Source organism: Diachasma alloeum, unplaced genomic scaffold, assembly GCF_001412515.2.
Source record: "Diachasma alloeum isolate Michigan unplaced genomic scaffold, Dall2.0 Dall_scaffold_00178, whole genome shotgun sequence".
In the NCBI taxonomy this organism is placed as follows: domain Eukaryota; kingdom Metazoa; phylum Arthropoda; class Insecta; order Hymenoptera; family Braconidae; genus Diachasma; species Diachasma alloeum.
This window is the reverse complement of record NW_021680344.1, coordinates 3,652,097-3,669,746: the sequence shown is the minus strand read 5'-3', so window position 1 is coordinate 3,669,746 and position 17,650 is coordinate 3,652,097. Positions and strand designations below refer to the sequence as shown.

Sequence of the window (17,650 nt, the reverse complement as noted above, 5' to 3'; positions counted from 1 at the left end):
TGATGCACAGGGATTTTATGCAGTCATTTATATCATTCGGTATATGTGAGGCATGTCGGCATGAGCTTCATAAATATTCAACAGGAGAAAGAGCCGATTATCGATGGATGCCGAACAATAATAGCATAAATGATGATGATGATAAATCCGCAGATAAATTTGTGTAATTGTTTGGATCATTCAGTCCTGTGAAAAGACTGGGTGCCATAACGATTTTTACCTGTCATTGATAAAATGAAGCTCGCATTTTTTTTTACCATTTTTTATATTCATTGCAAGTTGAATTAATCTGCTAATTGACCGAGAGGGGTCGACTGCTGCTGTGTTTTATTTTCCATTTGAAAATGAAAAAAAAAATTTATTGTGTTGAATCGTGGTAAGGGGCGGAATTTTGAGGGCCTGGGATTCATATCAGGGTCTCACGGGGTTTTTAGAAGGTTTAGGCTCTATATGAGCGTATTATAGGGGTCTTATGAGGGTCTAGGATTCATATAAGCGCCTTATAGGGGTTTTATGAGGGTCTAGGGTTCATGAGAGGATCTTATAGGGCTTTCACGAGGGTCTGATGAGGGTCTAGGCTTCAAATAGGGGTTTTACGGGGGTCCTATGAGGGTCTAGAGTTTATATAAGGGACTTATAGGGGCTTTATGAGGGTCTGATAAGGATCTAGGGTTCAAGTTGGGGTCTTATAGGGTCCTACGAGGGTCTAGAGTTCCTATGAGGGCCTTACGGGAGTTCTATGAGGGCCCATGGTCCGTAAGAGGGTCTTATAGAGGTCTTGCGAGGGTGATAAGGGTCTAGGGTTCAAATAGGGGTCTTATGGGGTCTGATGAGGTTCCATGGTTCATGTAAGGGCCTTAGGGGCCATGGTTCATGTAAGGTCTAGAGTTCATGTAGGGGTCTTATAGGGTTTTATGAGTTTCTTATAGAGTCTTACGAGGATCTAGAGTTTTTATGACCGTCTCATAGGGGTCTTTTAAGGGTCTAAGATTTATATAGGGGTCTTATGAAGCCCCTTCAAAAATCTGGGGTTCATATAGGGGTCTTACGGAGTCCATATACGTTAAATGAGTCGAAAAACAGCAATTGCTGGAAGTTGGCGAGTGGAGCGAGCAGAAAGCGAACCCCCCGGTAAGAAAATAACCTGAAATTGGAGACGAGAAAAATAATTGTATCATGCAATTCCCGGTTTTGATGAAAAATTCTTTCTGCATTTGACTACAGAACAGAACACAAAAGAACACGTGAGAAGTATACACCTTGAATACAGAAAGAAGTGAAATGAGATGACGGCAAAAGAGCAATAAAACGAATGTACGAATAAAATAAAAAAGGGAGGAAAATCTAGAATGAACTGAAAGCAAAGAAAGTAGGGAAAAAAACTTGAATCTACTGAGAATCGCTCTGTAGCTACTTTCATGAATTTATATTAGTACCATGCGTCACAGGGGCCACGGCGCTGGGGTATACCGTCCGTTTGTTTCATGTAAAGAATTGCTGAAATGTGGAAAAAAGTGGAGACCTAACTTAATTCCGAATGCATAATTCCGAATGGATGTTCCTCTCTGGCAACGGAATCATGACGATAAATTTATCAAATGGGGGGTTGTTTATTCCTCTTGACGGTGCCTCATCTGCATTTTCCGAGTGACCTGGAATTGTATGATCATTATCGGGGAATTAATTAATATTTCGAGTTGTGGAAAGTGGGCTTCTACTTTGTAGTGGAGTGATGAAATAATGGAAACGTCTTTATCGTTTCCGATTTATCTCGGGAATGAGTGGTTTTAGAAGAAAATGTGAAAAAGAATTTGTTGTAGAGAATTGAATTTCCTGCAAAAAAAATTCAATGACATTTTTTTGTAAAATCATTCGTTACTGAGATGTTTATCTTAAAAAAATATGATGTCCGAAAAAATTGTGTGAAAACCAGAATTTATCGTTCCAGTTAATTTTATCGTTATCTCAGTACTGAGTAGGTCTAGAAAAAAATGTCCAGGGAACTTTTTGTAGGGGATTGAATTTCCTACGAAGAATGTTTATTGATATTTTTCTCTAAAACCACTCGTAACCGTGATAGTTGCGGTTGAAGTGGAGCAAAAAAAAATTAAGTCGTGTTTTATCACCTGACACATGTGGAATAATAATAAAATTATCTCACATCATGCGAATTACGGAAATCACACCCGCTTGAGAGGAAACCAGTGCAGGGGACGAAAAAATTAACGAAATATACGAGAAAAAGTAACCAAATACCGGTATCACAGTGAACAACCTAATACAACGCACATTTTTTCTGTTTTCTGTTCGCTTCTTATGTTACGGAACAACTCCCTGGTTTCTGGTTTCTCTATGCAGTCCTTCAAGGTAATTCATCATGCCTACATACTTCTTTTTCATAATTTTTCTTTCTCTCCTTTTTATTCTCACATCATATCTGGGTGATACCAGAGAAAACAAAAGGTTAATTATTTTCATTTTGTCATGGCTAATGAACAAGTTATCATTCAATATGAGTTCTGGGTTTTGTGATGGTAATCTGATGTCCGTTTGTATTACAATTTTTACATTTATTTGACATAAACATATTAACAAACTCTTGTATGTCCCATTCAGCCCGAATTTTTCGATTTCACTCTTGAAATTGTGCTCCCCGGTACTTTTCATCGTTCATTTCGTGCTCATGACGCTGATTGGTCATCGTTCATTGTGTGCATGGCGCTTTGATAGAGCTCTTTGGATGTCTGCATGCTTTTCGTTGATTTTTGTATTTAAAAATTATATAATAAAAGGAGAGGTTTGTATGTCGGAATTACTGACTTATTACTGACTTTACTACTTTATTACGGTGCACTGTTAGAAATTTTTTTAATTTCATTGGAAAATATAATGGTAATTCTTATGAGAGTAATATTGGCTCAGATTTAAGGGAAAAATGGTTATGAAATTTCAAGTTTTAGGTAGAATTCAAGGAAATTCATGAGCTTTTCGTGGGAGTGAGATGGAAATTTCACAACTTGATTGTATTTTCAATGGAACATGAATATTCAGAAACAAAATTACATCTATTTTTTATTTTTTTCCTGAATTTTCCTGACTTTTTGAATTTTCACGGAATAATTTAATTGAAAATTCAAGCATTTTATTGATTTTCAGATCATTTCAACCGAAAATTAATGGAATGTTAGATTTTTCAATGTCAATATTTCCTAAAAATTCATTGGAAATTAAACACAATAAAAATTTCCAGGATTTGGTACAGAAAATTCAGACGAAAATTTTTAACAATGTGATTGAGAATTTTTCCGATTCAATCCGTGAACACGAAAATTTTCCATTTCCGAGTGACTATTTCAGTACTCATTTGAACATTTCTTGAAGATAAATTTTTTTCTCAGATTGATTAATTTTTTCCCATCACTTACGAGTGTCAAATTATTGAATGTTTTTCTAATTATTGAAACAATATTAATACGCGTCAAACATGGCATCTCCCGGGCTAAAAACCCATAATAACTTCCACGCTCGGCATTCACCCCCGAAAAATCCCAATTCATCACCGGTAATTGAGCAATTAAAAGCGGAATAGAACTACGAACGCCGCAAGACTGAAGTTTCAATAAAAAAAACAGTGGTCCAGAACAATGCGTTTGACGCTCGCTCTACTCTTGTTTACGTTCCTGCGGCGTATTTTTTATCTTCCGTAAAAATGTTGAGCTTTCCGCAACAATTTCAGCCACACACTTTTTCTCTCTCCTCCGCCATTTCGAAAACAGTATTTTTTACGTGATATTTCAGGGTAGTTTTACGCCTCTACGCCTCTCGTGGTTTTTCCCCATTCAGTTTATTCTCTTTTTTTTTGTAGCACACTGTTTACCCTCTCTTGTCATGGAAACGTACACGGGAAATTATCATTGCGCACGCGCGAATGATAGCGCACGTCCTTTTTTTTATCTACCGCGTGGAGATAACTTTTCCCTTTCCTCCTCACACGGCTGGATAATAGAAAAAACTGAAAGTTTACATGGCAATGGATGTGTACAACGTAGGCGGAGGTATAACTTTAGACGAGATCGCGAATTATTGCGAAGAAAAAAGAAAGGATGAGTTGAAGGAAACAATTTTTTTTCTGAGAAGTGGATTGAATTTTATTTCTCTGGGAACTAGTTTTTTTGAGGAAAAAAAATGACGAGCGTTTTTCGAAATGTAAGGGAGATTAATCAATTAAAATAATTTCTATAATCTATCGAAATGTTAAGGGAGATTAATTAATCTCCCTTAACATTTCGATAAATTATTTAATGTTATTGGGTGTAGAAATTTTTTTCATGGTTTTTATTCATTCGATTCGTCGGTGTATGGGAAAACATCATGAAATTTAGGATTTCGCTGACAATTCAACGGAATTACGATTTTTTGAGATGTTGGAAGAATTCTCCAATTTACTTGAATTTTCAATAGAAATATGAATAATCAGTCTCAAATTACAAGGGATTTTCAATTAATTTAAAAATTGAAAATCTATTCACCAGAGTTTTCCTTATTTTTATCAATTTTCTTGAAAAAATTGAACTGACATTTACAGTTTTGTCAATCAAAATGTGAATTTTATGTGACACAATTCCTTAAAATTGCAGTGAAATTGTCACGTAATGAAAATTTCCAAAAAACCATCCGGAATTTTATGCGAAAAACATCCTGAAATTTACAATTTCACTGAAAATCTAGTGGAATTCCATTTTTTTAAATAGTTGGAAGACAAAGATTCCCTAATTTATTTGAATTTTCATTAAAAACATGAATTACTTTCAAATTTAAGAATATACTCACCAGAATTTTCATTATTTTTTCCATTTTCCTGGAATAATTGAACTAAAATTTACAGTTCTCATTGATTTTTCAATCAAAACGTGAATTTTAAATGCTAAAATCCCTTAAACTTTCAGTGGAATTGTCACATGATCACCAAATTACCCATAATTTTCCACTACTTAAAAATAAAAAAAAATATTTACCTCAACTTCTCCTGACTTCTATTAATTTTCATCAAATAATTGAACTAAAATTTCCGGTTCTCATTGATTATTTAACCAAAATGTGAATTTCAAATGAAAAAATTCCTTGAAATATCATCCAAAAATGATTAATTCTACTTCCCGCCTCAAAAATGTACCTCAGTTCACTTCCCCTAAAAAACTGTTCAATTAAATTCGTCCCGAATGTACCTCCCACCGCCAAAACTTCAGAGATAACCCGAATGAAGACAAAACTCCCATGTTTTCCCGGAGCCATGAAAAATCGTTGAATGTTAAAAAGTTGAAATCCTTTCGAAACGCATTCCCCTTTGCTCACGAAATGAAAAAGAACGCATCCCCCGACGCGAACAAGGTGAAACGAGAATAAAAAATCGGGGTAAAAAGCCAACGGGGCTCGAGTGAAAAATCTTCTTGTCACCATTGAAAAAACGAGTGTTGTCCCGAAGAAGAAAACGCTCGCGAGGTTCTCGCGATGTCTGGCTCGAAACAAGCCTCATAAATTCCCCCATGTACCCCACATTGGCCGCATGCGTGCACATTCCTACCTCTCAGTCGTTCGTATGGGTTTACAAAGAGGCGTACTATTTCACTAGGTGAGAATACGACATTATTTTTATCCTCTCGGGTTGTCTTCATGGGTGTAGACTCTTTTTATAGGGGGGAAAAAGGAGTACTCGACTTTGATAGAATATTCACGCGGGTGAGGGATGAATGGATGATATTTTTATTTAATACGGATTTTTTGTCAAGTTTTGAACTTTTTTATTTCAAATGCGAATGCATTTCTGCCTCGAATCTCGTCGGATTAATACTTTTATTTTACAGTTAAGGGATATTGCTGTTGTGCATGTGGGGGGCATGCTCCGGAGATGCATGGAATAGTGCCAATTCACTCGCTTCATTTGTTTTTAAACATTTAAATTTAGGTGAAGTTAAAAATTTTTTTTTACGTTTTTTTAAGTATGGAATTGTCGCGAAAACTAATGGTTTTAGAGGAAAATGTCATAATACATTTTTCATCGGAAATTTAATTCTCTACTAAAATGGTTTAGTGATTTTTTTCGCTAAAATCACTCGTTTACGAGATAAACACGGAACTCTGAGAGATGAAAACTTCAAATTCGCAGATTTCCATTTTTCCCTTTACATATCAATTTCATAATCAATCTTCAAATAATGATGAATATCATATAATTCACATTCAATCTTCAATTTCAAAATTAAAAACTTCTGAATTTACTTTTCATTTCCAGAAATAAATTTCATAAAATTATTTCAGGGCACAAATTCAAACAAATAGACCACTTTCCAATAAAAAATCCTAATTACCCATTCAGAACTCTCAATATCCCTGAAATACCCCGAGATCCAATCTTGTACTGATTAAAATCAACAATTCCGTAATTAATCGAAAAAGCGGTTAAGGAATGAAGACGTAAAAGTAATCAGGCCGTTTTTTCCACAAGAGGAGTTTCGTTATTGCAGAGCGACCCAGTCTGGGGGCAACTGCGAGCCCGCGGTATGAGATTCGATTAAAATTTCAATTATCCAAAATTACTGCTTGTGTAATTCAACACCCAGATGATATCTTTTTTTTCTCCATAAATTTTTACTTCACTCTCGCTATCCGAATTCGATAATGCTTATTCCTCATACATTTCCGCGTTTAATCCATTAATGAGTGGATGGCAATTAGATAGAAATATACGGAATATTGAATTAATGGGTGTATCCCTGCACCTGACTCTGTTCGGTTTTTTGATTCATTAATTTTGTTATTTTTATTTCAGCAAAATTGAAAATGGGAATAAAATATTATGAACGAAGAGTACAATGAATAGCATCAAGCACACTGAGAGCAAATTAATATTTGGTAGAATGAAACAGATTTACTTGAGGGAAATTAACCAACTTGATAGAAATTTAATCTTTCACAAAAATTGAATTTTTGTCGTGATCATCAGAAATATCTTTTTCTTTCTTTCATTATTAAGGCTCGAAACCTGCAGGTTCATACAGCCATAAAAACAGATATATATGCTTACACAGACGCATACACACATATATAATGAGTCATTCTTGGATCATACGTACATTAAATATTAATTTTACAGTCGCTTAGAAATTTTGTGATAGTTTCAATACATTTGACATCTAGTTCTCTCAGGATGTTAACGCTAGAGTACGGAGGGTAGAATTGATTTTTCCGGAAGGTGCTGTACATGGTTTGCCTAGGAGGATTATATCTTGGACAATCCCACAAAACGTGGTCGATATCTTCACTTGGATGTCCACACTCACATCGCGCTGATTCTATGAAGTTCTTTCTCTTCAGAGAACCAGCGAGATGGTAGTGGTTAGATCTCGCTCTATTAACCCACACTGGATAGTTTTTTGTTGTAGAACCATGGTTTGCGGGATTTAACAAAATATTCTCCCAAGAATTCTTTCCCTTTACCTCTTACAACTTCATCCGATCCCTCCATGATACAAATTTCTAAAGTAGAGTCCAGTGATCTCTTTTTGAAATTCTCACGATAGTCAGTGAACGGGATAATAAATTCCATGTTGGAAAGAGAAGCAGTGGCTTCGCCAGGCAGACGATCAGCCTCCTCATTGCCCTCATTTCCCGTATGTTTTGATGACCCAATAAATCAGAAATATCTCTAGAAGAATTCGAACTGTTGCCAGGAAAAGATATAATCTATTACACGACAATCATTTGATCCGAGAGATCTCCATAGGTTTATACCATAGAAAGAATACGTTGGCGAGGAAGGAAAATTTTTCCCCAAAAAAAATTGTCCTCTCGAAATTATTTAGTTCTGCCAATAACACAGTTATCGGCAAGTAAACTGTAGTAAAACTGTAATTGTAGTTTCCTCTTGGAATTATCATTTGTTCCATAGAAATTATAAGTGTTTATTGGACAAAGATACAGACTACTCAATAACATTCACTTGATAAAACCGGAGCTTCATATCAGTAGCGAGGTGGTGAGCCCGTTTAAGTCGACTCATCTCCCAGTTGAGTTTTTGAGGAATATTTCCGAATTTAAGGGAGATAGCGCAATTTTCGTAATGACATTTGTTGTAGCACTCAATCGGCTCTACAAAAAAGGTTATAATAACAATTTTGCTATCGCCCTTAGATTCCGAGATATTCATTGAAAACTGGTCACTAGTCAAAATTGACTTGTACCGTTTTCCTACTTCGCTACTGATATAATTCTCTGTAGAACGAATGTATTTACCCGGAAGATATAAATGTCTCACGAGAGCAATTACTACTACGAAAATTATGGTGTTTTGGTGGAAATTTTCTTTTTTGTTCATAAGTAAATGGATTCAACACGACGAAAGATCTCTTCAAAGGAATATAATTTTTCGGGAGAACTAATTTTTGCTCTCAGCGCAAACATGGAAATCATTTCTGAAATCATTTTGGCAATCATTTGGCCCTTTGTCTAGCTTATTTTCAAGTCATTGGGTTACCTTTTGGCAAAATAAATTTGGAATTACGTAGAAGTCGAACGAAATCATTGCAATCAGATGACAGAAATAAAAAAGACATAAATATTCCACGAGAACAATTACTACAATGAAAATTATCGTGTTTTAGTGGAAACTTTCTTTTGGTCCACAAGAACAAATATTTTCTCTCAGTGTGCATCCAGATACTCCAGGATATCTTTGATAGAACGGCTGTCTGACTAAATCAGGATCTACATCCCTTCCGCTCTTCCCCACACGCCCCGACGAAAACAACCTTCACGATGTAGAATATTCCTCAAACCTTTTATCCGATAAATCTCCATCTCCCGAGCAAATAGTCCCAATAAACCCGAAAATCTACGGATAAATCTCACTGAATATACTTTTATTTACTCAATGATGTTATTCTGTGGTGCTTTGCATGTCTATTGGACTCTGCATGTCGTATAGGACATCGTAAGTACTCAATATTAATCAGCGAAAGAATCTCAATAAAAAAATTGATTATTAGGTAGAAGGGAGAGAAGAAATTAATGTAGTGAATTAGAACAATGACAATCGACAATTGATGTTGATCTGGGAGATTATTTTCAGTTGTGCTGCATCCGAAGTATTTTCTCATTGAGAAAAGCCCAAGAATTAAATTTCTAATTTCATTTCTCATTCCAATCAAGTCGAGATGAATGTAACACAACTGAAATTCATCGATTTAATGAATATCAACTGTCATTTTTTGGGATGGCACAATACTCCTGAAATTTCTGTCTTCAAATGTTTCTTCAAGTCACAGTTTTCACTCAGTTTCAATGTAATTTCACTGTTAAAAATGTTACCCTGAAATTTCAGGTAACAGTTTTGAAAATTTCTGACAAGTAAAGTTTCTACTGACATTTCAGATTAATTATTCCTGAAAAATTAGTGAAAAGTCAGGAAAATTCAGAGAAATCTTCCCTTAAATTCCAAATTCCTGGGAATTTTCCTGGAATTCCTTAAAAAATTACAGGAATTCCAAGAATTTTAAAGGACTTCACTTCAAAATTCATGTAAATTGTGAAATTTTCGTCTTCCTGCCACTAAAAAATTGAAATTCCATTGGCTTTTTCCCCTTAAATCAAATTCAATGTCTTTTCCCGGTAAATTCAGCCAAATTTTTTCAACAGTGTAATCCATTCATCCAAAAAATCGTCAAATTCACCCCTTAAACAAGCATTTGCAGGCAGAATGTTCAGTAACAATCAGCACCAACAACAACTGACCCCAAATATTGATCCAACGTATTACAAAATCCCCTGGATATCCTCAAAATAAAAAAAAATCTCAAACACCAACAGACCCCCCTCCAACAGCCCTATATAACCCATTCTTTTTTCCTCAACCCCTTACGTTATTTCTTACACCCAACTTTTCCCTCCGGCTAATTCCCATGGCCTCTTGCCTCCTCCCCCCCCCCTCCAAATACCCAGAAAGAGATTAACGAGGGGACGGAGTGGAGCCACGTCTGTCAGTCGGAAAAAAATAACCCGGATTGAGGAAGCAATCATTCGAGATAAAAGCGAGAAACATTTCTGTCTTCCACTCTCTATATTTTTTTCCTCCCCCCCCCTCCCGCCCCACAACTTTTTAGCCTCTTTGTTTCTTCATCGGAAATCAGAAGGGAAAATGTTACAGAGACGAGTGGAGAAAAATTTTTCTCAATTCCAGCACAGCGGAGTGCCATTAACCACAGCAACTTTTCCCCCCTCGTCTGTTCTCTCTGGTCTTGGGAATCTCCTTTTATTTTTTTTCATCGTTTTGTCCGCTCTCGTGCTCGTTGATGTCTCATGGGATGAAGTTTCCTACCACAAGCCCTGGGTTATTATCTATTACATGAGTAATTACGATGAGTTTCGAATGGTATTACGGTGTTCTTTTGTTGGTGTTTAGCCAACGACAGTTGATAGTTAATATTTTATGGAGTATTGGGGATTTTTGTTGTTGATGAAGGCTGAGGGGTTGTTTATATTTTGATAGTAATATTATCATGATGAAATGTTGGTGATGAAGAACTTTTAGTCGTTGAAATCACAGCTGATTGGTGGAAAGGGTCGTAAGGGTCATAACGGTCGTAAGGGTCAAATATCACAGAATTAATATCTTATGATTTTTGCTCCCTATATTCTTATCTCCTATATTCTTACAGCTTGTCGTGACCCTTGTGATGTTCTTGGACATTATGACCCTTTAAAGGGTCACAAGGGTCGCAAATTTCATCTTAGAAATTACAAACGACTAATGAACGGTTGGGCAAGATGGACCAAAAATTTAAAAAAATTATTTATTTCAGGATTAAAAATAAAAATCATGGGATAAATGTATTTATCCCATGATGATTGACCCTTACGGCCCCTTTATGGTCCTTGTGCTTGCCAACGGCAGTTGATAGTTAATATTTGATACAGTATTGGGGATTTGTGTTGTTGATGTAGAATGAGGGGCTGATCATATTGTAATAGTGAAATCACAGACGATTGGTGGAAAGGGTCGCAAGGGTCATAAGGGTTTAATCGAACTTAACATCATGGAATGAAAACATTTATCTCATATTTTTTGCTCTCTATGCCCTTTCTTATAGCTTGTCGCGACCCTTGCGATGTTCCTGAACATTATGACCCTTTCAAGGGTCAAAAGGGTCGTAAATTTCACCGTTGAATTTACAAACGATCGTTGAACGGTTCGACAAGATGGACCAAAATTGAGAAAAATAATTTATCTAACAATTTTTTTTATATAAATAAATAAATAATCTCATCCCATGATTATTGACCCTTACGACCCCCTTGTGACCCTTGATCTCAATATGACAGACGTGCACAGCCTCTCACGTAGATGATTACTCAATTAAATGTGTATTTCCTTTTCGTAAGATTTCCATCTTCATAAATGTTGGTTTGACTATTGCGCAGTTTTCAATGAATATTTCGGGATCCAAGGCAGACAGCAAAATTTTCGTCAGAACCTTTTTTGTAGAGCGGATTAAGATCTACAAAAAAGATCTTTACGAAAATTTCTCCATCTCCCTTAGATTCGGAGATATTCCTCGAAAACTCAGCCAAGAGCGAAGTCAACTCAAATCGTTTTATCGCTTTGCTACTGAATTAATTAGTCCATTAATATTGATGATTATGATTTTATCATGAAGAGTGGACAATGATAAATGACTGCTTTTGGTTCAGGAGAAGGAGGATGGACCCGTTTACAAGTTCTACCAGAACATCAGGGACTACGGTGGTGACTTCATGGAGGAGATAACGAGGGTCCAGGACATCACCCTCTTTGCCCCGAGCAATGCAGCGTGGGACCAGCTGGGAGTGCAGGGAATTCTTCAGGACAAGAAGCGATTCAGGCAGATCCTCAGGCTGCACTACGTCAAGGAGAAACTGCCCCTCGAAAAGATCAAGGAGAAGAGCATCAGTTCGGTACGTTCATATCATTTTCACTATCACAATTTGTAATGAACTATTGGAGAAGTGAGTCATTCGGTTTGAGTCATCATGATAAACTAGTGGTTTTCATTGTTCATTCGAAAGTTGCTGCGGAAAGGAAAGGGACTGCAAGTTAGCGCGGTAATTACTGATGATTAAAGCATTATCAATGTTTGTCATTATTTGGGAATGACATTTCATAGTTTATAGTTGCAGTTTTTTTAATATATACAATTTATAAAGTAGATTTTTTTATGAGGAAAGCGTTTGGTGCATCCAGAGGAATAATTTCTAAGAAAAAAATTAATAAATGTTTTCTTGTCTCAAGTTAAAGTTTTGTTAGTTGGAAGTCAAATCATTATTTAGAAGATGCGTTTATTTAATCCTTATAGAGGATCTATTTGGAATGAGTGGATTATTTATTTGATTTAGTTGAAACATTTCCATTGATATTAAGAGAAAAATTTTACTTAGTTTTGTTTAATGCCAATGCGCCATTTATCTACGTGTAAATTAAAGATGCAATGCAAAAATTTATAATTAAAACTAAAAATTCCCCTTCATTTTACTGATTTCAACGACAACTCAACTTTAATTCGTTGAATTGATTAATTTCGTTGTGAATATGATGCGCACTACATCCTTAAACCCGAATAATTCCTCATATTTTGAAATTTCATTGTGTTCATACAACAATACACAATTGTTTCGCCTCTCCTTGATGACCACATACACCGTGAAATGTATATTCTGCATGATCCATATTTATTTCACTCTGTCTCTCCTCTCCGACAAGACTTCCGAGAGCCAAGGAGCAAATTAAAGCCAATTGAAATTAATAGAAAAATTAAAAATAGTTTTGTTTAATGCCAATATTGGCAATATTGGTTTGTTACGCATTGCGTAAACAAAAAAATTCTCAACCCCCTGTACCGCATTCGCCGAAGGACATGGAAAGCCTCATTTTGGGGGAAAAACCTGCCCAGGTACAGTCGTCTCTTGCGAGACTCCCGCTCGACAATGAAACCGCGCGATTTAGAGTGTCACAAATTTTGGCCCCCCAGCCGGGAATCGAACCGGGGTCTGCATGCCCACACTCTAACCACACAGCCACCGCCGTCGGTCTCCTTCATTTTATTAATTTCAACGAGGACTCTACTTTAATTCAATGAATTGATTAATTTCGTTGTGAATATGATGTGCACTACATCCTTAAACCCAAATAATTCCTCGAATTTTGAAATTTCATTGTGTTCGTACAACAATACCCAATTGTTTCGCCTCTCCTTGATGAGCACGTACACCGTGAAATGTATATTCTGCATGATCCATATTTATTTCACTCTGTCTCTTCTCTCCGACAAGAATTCCGAGAGCCAAGGGGAAAATAAAAGCCCGTAAACACGCAAACAAAGCAAGAACGAGAATTCTAGAGAACAATTCAATTTTACGCCGCAAAGATTTTCCCAGTACATTCGTTTTCGGGGGAGGAGGCTGGATAGCTCTCTCATTCCCCTGCAGGCGAAAAGTTCACTGGAGATGTTTAGCGATGTTGGAGTGGCGGGGGTTGGGGGGTGGCTAAGTGAGTAAGCTGCCGGAGCGCGGAGGATATGGAGCGATCGAGAAAGCATCGTACCGATTCACCCAGGAATTTATCTCAGACGCGATGTGGCGAGTTAAAAAGCGAGAAAGTGCTGGAACAAGTTTGTTGCTCCTTTGAACTATGGGAGAGTTCTTCGTGTGGAATGGTATAATATGATTAATTCTCGGGGATTTATCTCGGTCGGGCGCTCGTTGCTCGTGATGAGATCAGGATTATTCGTCATTTTGCGTTAATAATGATGATTTGGGATTTTTTAAATTGAAGTATTTAAAACGTGTGGTTTATTCTGCTAGAAAAAAATACGAATGGAATCGTATTCATCAGAATTGTATTCATTGGAATGAATTTGAATAATTACTCCATCTCTGTACTGAGAAAATTTCTTTTGCTAAGTAATCCTTTTTTTTGGGAGAAGAATTAATTTTTTTAGGAGGAGTCCATCTAAAAATATTACAATTTTGTTGAATTATTTTTCAATATTATTCACTTTTTTTTTCACTTTTTTCCAATTTGAAATTTTGTTAAAGATTGTCCAAGAAATTTGGCTATTTTTCGTCAGTGAAATGCTTTTCTACTATTTATTGTGGCTTCCGGATGGAAGCCATAATAAATGCTCTTCTACTTTTGACTCTAACTTTAATAATTTTATTATTAAAATTTTGCAGATCTGAATTTGAATCTCAATATTGAACCCTTAGAAAAATTAAAAAGTTTACTTTTGAAGAAAAATTGATGAAATAATTTTACAATTGCAATTTTTTAAAAGTACGAGCATGTTCTATAATTAATTTATAAACAATCATTTTTTGTTCTCGGTGTGAAATATTAATTCATAAACTCCTCTTCCCGTGATATTTTTCCTTTTTGAACCTCTGACAAAGCACCGAAACAATATGCGTACAGCTACACCGCCGCAATAAGGTTAATAGTCACCGATAAAAGCGATAAATTCCCGTTGTGTGTTTTCGAATATTCAAACCAAGTTCATCCCGCCTCACCAATCGTTGTTTCCCGGCTCCTCCTTTATGGTTATCTCTCCCGTAGATATCGAATTTATGAATCAAGGGGGCAAGCTGCTGCGAAAAAATGGCTGTTTTATGTTTCTTCATCCGGAATTTCCGTAGTTTCAGGGGTAAATCGAATGAATGCATTTTTATATGAATGGATTTTTTTTGCGTCATAATTGATTCAACGTTTAATTATTCGGGAAAATTAATGAAAAACGAGGAAAATTTCTGGAAACGCGGTAAATGCAAAGATGAATAAAGGACCGTTGTGGACTTCAGGATATCCGAAGATAATTTTCCCGATAATAAATATAAATGGAATTCATAAAATTTTTGCTCTTCAACACGCTTCCCCTTGAGAGAAACCATTCTTTGGTTCCACGATTTTTCTTCCCCGATATTTTTTCTCAGACATTTCTTCCAATTGCCATTTCTTCCTTGTCCCTTTCTTCCCCGACAGATTTTCATAAAACAAACTGTCTCCTCTTTTTCCCATCGATACCTGAGCAAATAATAATCTCCACCTGAACATTTCAAATCGCCAGAACAAGAACATTTCCACGAATAATTTTTAACATGACTGTGCAAGTAATGGAGATGATTATCCACAAGTAACATTTCCTTCCCTTTCGACGATAAAATAAACTCCAAAGGCATTGTGGCGACCATCCGGGCAAATAACTTATTGAAACTGTCATAGTTGAATGCTTTCGGTCATCACTCAGATCCGATAGTTGAAGATTATCCCCTCTCATTAAAAAAATCAATACACATTCGAAAATCAAGAAACGAGCGGGTTATCGCAATTCGGTCGAGGCTTACAAAAGAAGGATAATCTCCACTTATCATTACAATCAACAACTGTTTTGACCAATGTACGTCAAAGTATACAAATTAAATCCGAAAATTAGAAAGGAAAAAAGTTGGGGAAAAAGTAACGTGGGAAAAGTAGCATAGGAAAAATTGACGCGAGGAAAATTTGGGGAGGAACAAATGTCGGGGAAGAAAAATCGGGGAAAAATGTCGAGGAAAATAAGACGGGCCACCCATTCTTTATTCTGCAGTGATCTCTGAGGTTACGCCGAATACAGAGACAACACTTGGCACTGTCTCTCGATAGTAAATTACAACGACGTGGGTGATGAGTTTTTTGGATAAAGGTATATCGATGGAAAAAATTTACATATGTTTATGCGCGTGACTACGTACAGCGAGAACCCCTCTATAGAGTGTGACAGGCTGACCAACTCTGAGGGAAAAAAACTGGCGTCGGAGCGACGTTGCCACTTTTTTTACACAAATTAATTACTTTCCATTTATTATTAAAATTGCATATCAAAATTTTTTGATGTATGTAGGATGTAGGAAAAAAATTAAATAGTTACAAAAAATACTATTTGACTACAGAAGAATCTAAATATGGTCGGATTATTTAATTGAAAGAAACCGAATGTTTGTGTTCAGGGAGTGGTTTTCTGCAGGAATGCAATAGATTCCCCTCCGCCTCACCTCCTATATTTCGTCATCGCTTGAACGTCGTTAACAGTGTGGCATTCATAATTTTTTTATCTCCATTATATATTCGTCCTGAAATTTCAATTATCCAAAATACTCTGCGGTATTTGTCATAATTGATATAACACTTCAGAGTGCGAGTAATGTGAACAATGCGGAGCATTCCCAATATACTAGAAACATATTGATTGTCATAACTGAAGCTGAAGCCCGATTCTACTATTGAGAACCCAGAATTTGGGGCGAAATATGTACATTACATACTCGGGTTAATGATCATCAGCAGTGGGAAAATCGGTCATAATATTGCGATAACTGTTATCTAAATTATGGTTAATTGAGCATCCGGAGAGGATACGGTGGGGTGCATCAATATGACAGGAGATGTTGATTCGTCAGTTTAATGAGTGAAGGGAGGGTTCATTGGGTATTTTTCGAATCGCCCGGAGAATCATTAGTTCGCTGTTATTCCGAGGATTTCAGTACTCGATTTATTGAATTATTTGGTGCGGAGGTTCTGGACCGCTTAGATGCAGTCATTTAACGCGCTGATTGGGAGTGGAACTTGTAACAATGGGAAATACTCCGGTGAATATGATATGGGAATCGACCGGAAGCAGAGGGGTCTAGGATTTGGGCCATATTGAATTCACAGTTCAATTAGCAATAGTTAATTGCAAGCATCAATACCCCTTTAGGACTAATGGAATATATTTCCAATAAGGTTTTTGTTTAGGTACCCTGAGGGGTTAATCAGCAGTGAAATCGTAATGTCATTTTTGAATAAACATTCGTTTCTTTTTATTTTAGTTATTTATTTCAGTAGCGAAGTGGTAAAACGGTTTAAGTCGACTTATCTCCCAGTTGCGTTTTTGAGGAATATTTCCGAATCTAAGGAAGATAGTGAAATTTTCGTATTGACATTTGTTGTAGCTCTCAATTGGCTCTACAAAAAAGCTAATAATAAAAATTTTGCTATCTCCTTTAGATTCCGAGATATTCATTGAAAACTGGTCAATAGTCAAAATTCACTTGTGAACGTTTTACCACTTCACTACTGATTTAATCTTGAATGGGAAAGAAGTCGAGGATTCGGACTGGGAAAGGAATGATAGGAACAGCAGAAATCAATTGTTCAAATGAATCCGAAAAAGTTGAAAAGGAAGAGAAATCTATTCAAATATTCCAACTCGTTATGGTTTTGAAGGGTCAAGGGTGAAGTTACTTATGTAAATATACAACTCATTAATAATAGTTTTTGTAGTGCTAATTAATCTCAACTACCCTTTATGATTGATACTATTGAGGAAAACATTCCAAAAAAGTGAGAATATTAAAAAATAAATAAATGAAGAAAAAAATGGAGAATAAAAATGAAATATTCATAGTTTGTTAAAGATAATATCCATCAGATAAAGTCGGGAAGTTGAATAGGAATTGCCAATTCTCATTTTTGAAATTGAAATTGCTACAGATCCATTCGGAAGCTTACTACCAATGGAATTGGTAGAAAAAGAAAGACTAATAACACATG

General features: G+C 36.1%; 1 protein-coding gene across 5 annotated transcripts in view; it reads left to right on the top strand.

The window, feature by feature from the left end:
- Positions 1–17,650, top strand: part of LOC107039792 (fasciclin-1) — a 210,072-nt gene that overhangs the window by 183,158 nt on the left and 9,264 nt on the right. The window contains exons 8-11 of one of the 5 annotated variants that reach the window (XM_015259604.1): positions 2,359–2,367; positions 8,981–8,986; positions 11,743–11,985; positions 12,097–12,132. In XM_015259604.1, coding sequence (XP_015115090.1) covers positions 2,359–2,367; positions 8,981–8,986; positions 11,743–11,985; positions 12,097–12,132 — 294 coding nt within the window. The remainder of the gene's footprint in view (positions 1–2,358; positions 2,368–8,980; positions 8,987–11,742; positions 11,986–12,096; positions 12,133–17,650) is intronic. The other 4 variants (XM_015259620.1, XM_015259612.1, XM_015259634.1 and 1 more) reach the window with 4 other exon arrangements.